This window comes from Carassius auratus, unplaced genomic scaffold (assembly GCF_003368295.1).
Source record: "Carassius auratus strain Wakin unplaced genomic scaffold, ASM336829v1 scaf_tig00007347, whole genome shotgun sequence".
NCBI lineage: Eukaryota > Metazoa > Chordata > Actinopteri > Cypriniformes > Cyprinidae > Carassius > Carassius auratus.
In genome coordinates, this window is record NW_020523839.1 from 12,566 (window position 1) to 20,734 (window position 8,169).

The following is an 8,169-nucleotide window of genomic DNA, read 5'->3' on the forward strand; positions in this document are numbered from 1 at the left end:
TGACAGTTTTTTAATTTTCTGTTATCCATACAGTGTTGTAAAGTCATGAAACTATGCATATTTACTCAGAATAACTTTTTTTTCTGTATGAAAAAAGGTTTTGAAGTGTTTGGAATTTAAAAATGCAGGAAAATTAATAATTCCATCTTTATTGTCATTTAAAAAAATCACCACGACAAAACCATCCAAGCTATCCAAAACCCATTCACAATTTAAGTTCCTCAATGTTTTTTCAACATGTAGACCAAGTTTGGTGTGTATAGTGTTACTCTCCTCTGAGCAGTATGCATTAATTCACGGCTAAATGTAAAAAATAATCCACATTCAAATCAAAATAGCCGACTTCCTGTTGGTCGTAGCTGATGACTGTGAATTAGAAAGTTGTCCGTCTTGATAAGAACAATTTTTGTACTGAGTTTGGTGTCTGTAGCTAAAACTAACCCCCCCACTTTTGACAAAAGGTGGCGCTATAGAGTGCCTATTCCACGCCCTCTTATGAACTTTTGCCAGTGTCTAGCTGTCACTAATACTGATATGTGTTCTGAGTTTGATGAAATTCTAAGCATGTTATATGCCTCAAAATCACCTGAGAAGTATTCCAGTTTGACATGTTGCCACGGCAACAATTTTTTAGATATCAATATCCCCCTTGCAGATTTATATCAGATGTGTTTTAACATTATTCTGATGAAGTTTGAAGCAAATCGAGTAATAATAAGATGCTGAATTCAAATCATTTTGAAAATGACACACTTCCTTCTGCCAGTTGGTGGCGCTATACCTTTGACTCCTAATAGTCACATATATGCGATCGACATCATACAACGAATAATCTGATGAAGTTTGATTAAAATCAGGAAATGTATGTGGATGGTATTAGACACTTCCTGTTTCTCATTTCTCGCCATAATTTCAACGCCTCGCCACGAGCAAACCGTTCGAGATATCAAAAATCCCCTGGCAATTTTTCATCCCCAGTGTCTTGAGATCATGTTGACCGAGTTTGGCGGCAATCGAGAAAAAAACCTATGACAAGTATTTCAAATTCCAGAGCATGCGCTTTTTACATAACTCTAAATAGCTGACTTCCTGTTGGGTGGAGCCTATGACATGCAATACGAAAGTTGTTCGGCACGATGAGATCTATATGTGTACTGAGTTTCATATGAATATGTGCAAGTATGTGTGAGCTATACATCAACATTTCTGACTGTGTTCCAGGGGGCGCCGTAGAGCCCCTGTGCCACGCCCGGGTCCCAGCCTCTGCAGGCTCCTAAAGGCCACAGATTCCAAAGTGTGCGCAAATTTTCAAGAGTTTTTGAGTATGTTAAGGACCCCCAAAGCCCCCACAACTTTGACGAAAAATTTGAATACTAAACCCTAAATAGCCAACTTCCTGTTGGGCGGAGCCTATGATATGCAATACAAAAGTTGTTTGGATTGATGAGATTTATATGTGTACCGAGTTTCATACGTCTACGAGCAAGAATGTATGATATATGGCCCTCCATATTCCAGGGGGCGCTGTAGAGCCCCTGTGCCACGCCCGTGTATCAGTCTCTGCCCGGCCCTAATGGCCGCAGGTTCCAATCTGTGTGCCAATTTTCAAGACTTTTTAAGCACGTTAAGGGCCCCAAAAGCACCCGAGACGTTGGAAAAAAATAATAATAATAATAATAATAATAATAATAATAATAATAATAATAAAAAATAATCCTAAGGAAAACAATAGGCCTCTCGCCCTTTGGGCTTGAGCCCTAATAATAATAATAATAATAATAAAAAATAATCCTAAGGAAAACAATAGGCCTCTCGCCCTTTGGGCTTGAGCCCTAAAAATAATCCTAAGGAAAACAATAGGCCTCTCGCCCTTTGGGCTTGAGCCCTAATAATAATAATAATAATAATAATAATAATAATAATAATAATAAACGGAGCAATTCCAAGAGGGTCCTCACACCATCGGTGCTCGGGCCCTAATAAACGGAGCAATTCCAAGAGGGTCCTCACACCATCGGTGCTCGGGCCCTAATAATAATAATAAACGGAGCAATTCCAAGAGGGTCCTCACACCATCGGTGCTCGGGCCCTAATAATAATAATAAACGGAGCAATTCCAAGAGGGTCCTCACACCATCGGTGCTCGGGCCCTAATAATAAACGGAGCAATTCCAAGAGGGTCCTCACACCATCGGTGCTCGGGCCCTAATAATAATAATAAACGGAGCAATTCCAAGAGGGTCCTCACACCATCGGTGCTCGGGCCCTAATTAAACTAATTTAAATATACTTAATTTAATCATACGTACTTTATACATACAGTACTGTGCAAAAGTCTTAGACACGTTAGTATTTTCACTTAAAAGAATGGTGTTCGGACAGTTATTTATATATTTTGCTGTAGTGTGTCAGTATAAAATATCAGTTTACATTTCCAAACATTCATTTTTGCCGTTGTCAGACTGCTTGTGCATTCAAAATCGCACTAGATTATTATTAAAATTAATGGCAAATTGATATTTCCTACTGACACACTACAGATATAAATAACTGGCTTAAAACCCTTTTGGGGAGAAAATACTATTTTTTCCATAAGACTTTTGCACAGTACTGTATTTTAAAAACGACATTGTTGCTACTTTATAAAGAATTCATTAATGACCATACAGTAATTCACAGAACTGATTTAAGACAGTGGCAGACAGCACTCATGTTAACTAAATATCAGAGTGAGTGACAGAGATACAGCAGAAACATTATGTGTGGTTTTGTATTAAATAATGACCCAGACTGTGAAATACATTTATTAGCCTTAGATTAAGGGAAGCACAACTTGCACAACAAGCTATGGATTTATTTTAAATATTTGTAATGTTCTTTAAAGTTATCCATAGTTTTTTTGTGGTTCTTTTTTTAAAGTATCGGTTCAGGCACCGTTTAGGAGCCGGTACCGTTTTAAAAGTATTGAAAAGGCACTGGACCCTACTTAAAAGTTATTATTTCTCACTGGCTCATTTACCAAATGAGTGCTTTTTCTTCGTCCTCCACAAATTAAGCTACTGTACGTAGTTCGGTAGCGAGACGTTTTAATAAATTAGCGTTTTCGATTGACGATGTGATTGACAATGTTGTGATAAGTAGGCTATACCAACTTTGTAACTCGTTACCCCCCGAACACTGGACATAGCAGACGTATGTACCAAATACAAGAAGCTATCAATCAAGAAAGTATCAGGATTATGATTTCTTTTTCAGTTTTAGTTTTTCATTAATCACTTGGATTAATCATTCATTTTGACAGCACTATAATGTTTTACTGTACATAGACAACCATACAAGTGTAATTGTTACTAAGCCTGGACCAATGTTCTTGTCCATTGCCCTCGCAGATTCCTGCAGCTAATCTTGGATGTACATTCCATTAAAAGTTATTGATGACAAGCCTCTGAAGTTTGACTTTTTGCACCATAACAATACTTATTGGCAACTAGTCATCATATCTCTAGTCCTTTAATGTATTTGCATTGTACTAAAGTGCGTTCATTTTAAATGGGCATATATGCGGCTGAGGAAGACCTGAAGGTCGAAACGTTGCTTGATTAAATTCCTCTGGAGCAGTAGTTTTCAGTGTTCAGACTTCACTTCTTTATTTGTCTATATCATTTAGTTGTCTTGCACCTGCGTCCTAATTGGATGTTTGGGATGTGCACACCATTTTTGTATTTTCATATATGCGGCTGAAACAGGAATCCTAGTGCATCCCAAATTTTTCAACATTAACATTTTAATATAACATTATAGTCATTATGGCCTATGGCCTTTAGAAAAATGTTTTTTGAGGCGGTGGGGTAGTGCACAATAGGCCCCTGTGGTGCGGCCTAAGCTTTTGTTCTTAATGGCATTTGTTCCCACATTACTTTTACTTTTATACTTTAAGTAGTTTCTTAAACCAGTACTTTTACACTTTTACTTGAGTAAAAAGCTTGAGTTGATACTTCAACTTCTACAAAAGTCTTTTTAAACCCTAGTATCTATACTTCTACTTGAGTAATGAATGCCAGTACTTTTGACACCACTGAATAAAAGTCAAAATTACACTCGCATACCATAAATTTCACTTGTTTTGTTCAAACTAGGATTATATATATATATATATATATATATATATATATATATATATATATATATATATATATATATATATTATAACATAACATATCAAACCTGTGAGAACTGGGCAAAGCCTGGGTCAGCAAACAGTGGGACATGGCCCAGTAGCTCATGACAGATGTCCCTGAGGAAACAAATCCACTTTTTTTTAATCATTTTTGACAGTTATGACATATATTTCAAACAAAGCGGTAACATGGTTTTGGTCTGAATACTCACGGTTCAGGTGTGTACATGGGTTTGGAGCTATGGCGAATGTACTGTGTCGAGTGAAACACTCGGAAGGCGAGCCCAGCTAAGAAGTCACGCGAGGAGAGCAGACCGGCCACAGGACGCAGACGGAAACCTGTGCATGCTGAGAGATCAAGGAAGAGTGAGATATGTAGTTTAGAAGTTTCCTTTTCTATATACACACTAAACCTTTCTTTTTTCTTCCCTTTCACCTGACTGTGTATTTATTTAATTAGCTCTACTGGAGAACACTCTTACTCTGCAGGTAGTGTGAGATGTCCTCTAGCTGCGGGATGTTGTCCTCATGGTATCCACAGTACTTCTCCAGAAGTGGAAAAACACGGTTGTGTTCATGACAGGCATGCGTTGCGTACAGAGTCTTCAGCTCTCTGAAAACTGTTCCCCATGTGGCCTTCTCTTCAGCGGTATATTCCACACGTGGAATAACCTGTCCACTAAAAGAGGAGGGAGATTTGTCTCATTTTATCTCAGGAGGGAGGTTAAGCTCATTTTTAGTAGACAATGTGTTCAAATACATTTGTCCAAACAGTATACAACAAACCTAACAATCTTTATTTTGAGAATATTTTTTTCTTGAAACACATGTTTGTGCTATATTTCTTTAAAATACATTCCACTGTTATATTTTGTTTTATAACACAAAGACATTTAGACCACCTGTCAAGATTTTTTACAAGGTTCTTTTTTTGTAAAGAAGACACACTGAAGACACACTGGACTTCTTAACTATGTCATATCAGTTATGAGTGGTGTTATTATTGATGGAGCGTGTATTCAAATGTGAGCTTCCTCAGGGGGCATAGCATTCAGTGCTCCTGCCCTTTGTAGTGGCCGTGTGAATAATGCATCTCACTTATGATGACAAAGCTCCCAGCACTCTGGACTGTGCTGGGACCCTGCAATTTAACCCTTTTGTTAGGCAGCAGGAGTAATTTCCATAGAATGCACAACAAAACAACAGGGAAAGTGCTAGAGTTGGGGATGGTCCCTGTAGCCCATGGGAAAGTTGGGGAGAAAGAGAAAACACTGAGGGCAATAGTTACTGTCTGTAGTTGTAGGCAATGTCAGCAAATTCCTTTCTTCTGGCACGGTACATGGGGTCAGTAAAGCCCTGTGAATGACAGCAATGTTAGAGTGGGAAAGAAAGTGGATCTACAGCTAGTTCTGATCTCTCAGCAGCCTTTGACAGTATTTCTCAGTCTCATCAAGGAGACTCGTTCAAATCAAGCCTTTGTAGAGTGTTTGCTGCTCATGATGAATGCATTTCAGTTTAATAACGGCTGGAAAGGGCAATTATTTATAATTACAGGGGCTCAATTAAAGCGCTGACATCAATTTCATGCACACACATGCATTTGAAATAAAAATGAAGAAGTTTCCTTTCACTCTCACTATCACTCTTTTCTCTGATCATACAGACAGTCACTTCGAACACACACACACACACACACACACACAATGTCTTACAGGATGGTCTGAATCCAGCTCGGACCCATAACTGAGAATCTGATTGGCAAAACGGTCCAAGTCCTGGATGTCATTTGGGAACCATGGAACTTTGGATGAGAGGGAAAGAAGTAAGAATGTGGTTAATGACTGAATAATATATTATATAATCAATGCAATTTATATTCTGTTGACAAAATATTTGGCATGGTTTGTCTATCCTTGTGAAAAAAACATACATAAAATAAAATAAATACAAATACCTAAACAGAAATAAAATATGGAACACAATGCTTCCAGACACTTCATTGCTATTTAATTAAATGAAAATGTACTATAGATCAAATTTATATGAAATACAATGTTTTTTGACCCATTTAAGTAGGACTAAAGTATATCTTTATATGTAATTTCGTAATTACTTATATTGAGTTAATGTGTGCTAATGAATGTATTGACAAGCATTTATGCTAAACTAAAATACACTTTATTAAAATATATGTAATTTATGTGCAATTTCTTTTGAAACTGAATGGCGTGTTTTTAAATGCATTTATAATTGCACATGTAAATATGAAGAAGCAATTTAGTAAATTTAAAATATTTCAAATATTAACTTGAAATTTTATTCTGAATAACACTCTACAGTTAAAATTATCAAGTAAGCTAATTTACATTATGCTAGTCAGCACTTTAAATAAGTGTGCTTTTTAAAGTACATGACAAATTATTTAAAAAGTACTTAGAAGTAAAACTTTTATTTCTAACATTATTACAAAATACACATTTCAAAAGTGTAGTTAAGTGTGTTAAATATTTATTGATGAAAGTATTATCTCTTTATGTACAATTAAGTGACCTTTTATTTCAATAATATGACATTATCTGATTACAATTAAGTGCACATATTTTAAAAGGGTATAGTAAGGCATGTACAATGGAAATCCATGGGGCAAGGCAAGACTTTTATAGACAACTTTACAACTCATATAATACATTTCTGAATAAAATAAATTCTAGTGCTTTAAAAAAAGAAAAACACAACAAAGCTGCCTACCTTTAAACCTACCAAAATTGCTTGACCCTATAGAGTTTCCTGATTTAGATTTGAATGAGATCTATAGTGTTTCCATTCTCTTTATTGAATAGAAATTAAAGTACTAAATTCTAAATATGTGAACTGTGTAATATCGAATAGTGTGGTAGCTAACGCTGGCATGCTAACAGTGATGGATGACACAGTAGTAAACAGAAAGCATTGTGAGGCAAATGAGCCAGAGGGTGACAACGCAGCCCAGGCTATGAGGCTAAAGCTTACTCTACATCAGCTAGATTTATGACAGTTAAACTCTTTGGGGGTCCAGTCATTGGTACGAGCCCGAGGCTGTCTGAACAAAAGGCTAAGAACTGGAGACCCTGACTGGCTTTCCTCATCAGCCATAAATATCCCTTAATGTCCCCTGCTCTGTGTTTTCTTATTGTACAACTGGGGAAATTGTTGGTTGGACTGGCTTTGTATTGAACTTTGACCCCCACCCTGCTGAAACTTACCTTTGAATAGAAACAAGACATTTCAGTCCATCTCTACGAGTCTGTTTGTCCTCAAAAACTAAACTAATGCGATTCTGGAAACAACCATAAGAGAGGCTGAGAGCAAGGGTCTTTGTCATCCATCTCCGCAATGACATTTATGAACGATTACAGCATGTGTTCTATTTCTGTTCATCATATTCTTTACTATCCTAATCTCGCTCTCTTGGTGTATTTCTGTCTGACCTTGAAATGTGGTAACAGTTTTATTTCTTTTCTCATGAGTTGTCCACTGGACATTTGCCCTGTGCCTCACCTGTGTCCTTCTGTTTGTTGCGAGACAGCTCATGAACTTGGCCAGTGATTTGCGTGCGCAGACCGTCAACAACCTCGTCCAGAGCATTAGAAGAGGCTTGATCCACACTGATGAAGAACTCGTATTCTTCTTTGTTGTTGCGTGATGGACGGGACTCAATGTGGGTCAGATTAATGCCTTTCTCCTGCAAAGTACATACATGTACATAATGCTGCAATATATTATATAACTTACGATAATTAAACAATATATATTACAAGATATTTATGTATTAGTAATATTTATATAATGCATTTCTTAAGTTGCTATGCTCTCTCTCTCTCTGTCTGTACACACACACACACACACACACACACCACACACACAATATATATATATACTGTATATAAATGAGAGAAAATGTATTTGTTTTTTCATAATATAGGTATCTATATCTATATCTTGAACATATTGAC

General features: G+C 36.8%; 1 protein-coding gene across 1 annotated transcript; it reads right to left on the reverse strand.

Moving 5' to 3' along the window:
- Positions 1-4,224: 4,224 nt before the first annotated feature.
- On the reverse strand, positions 4,225-7,952 carry LOC113071460 (phenylalanine-4-hydroxylase-like; the record flags this gene model as incomplete). The annotated part of the gene is made up of 6 exons (XM_026244818.1): positions 4,225-4,294; positions 4,390-4,525; positions 4,660-4,856; positions 5,466-5,533; positions 5,890-5,978; positions 7,715-7,952. Coding segments are annotated over 6 exons (798 nt in total), but the record flags the coding sequence as incomplete, so codon positions are not given.
- Between the last annotated feature and the right edge of the window lie 217 nt (positions 7,953-8,169).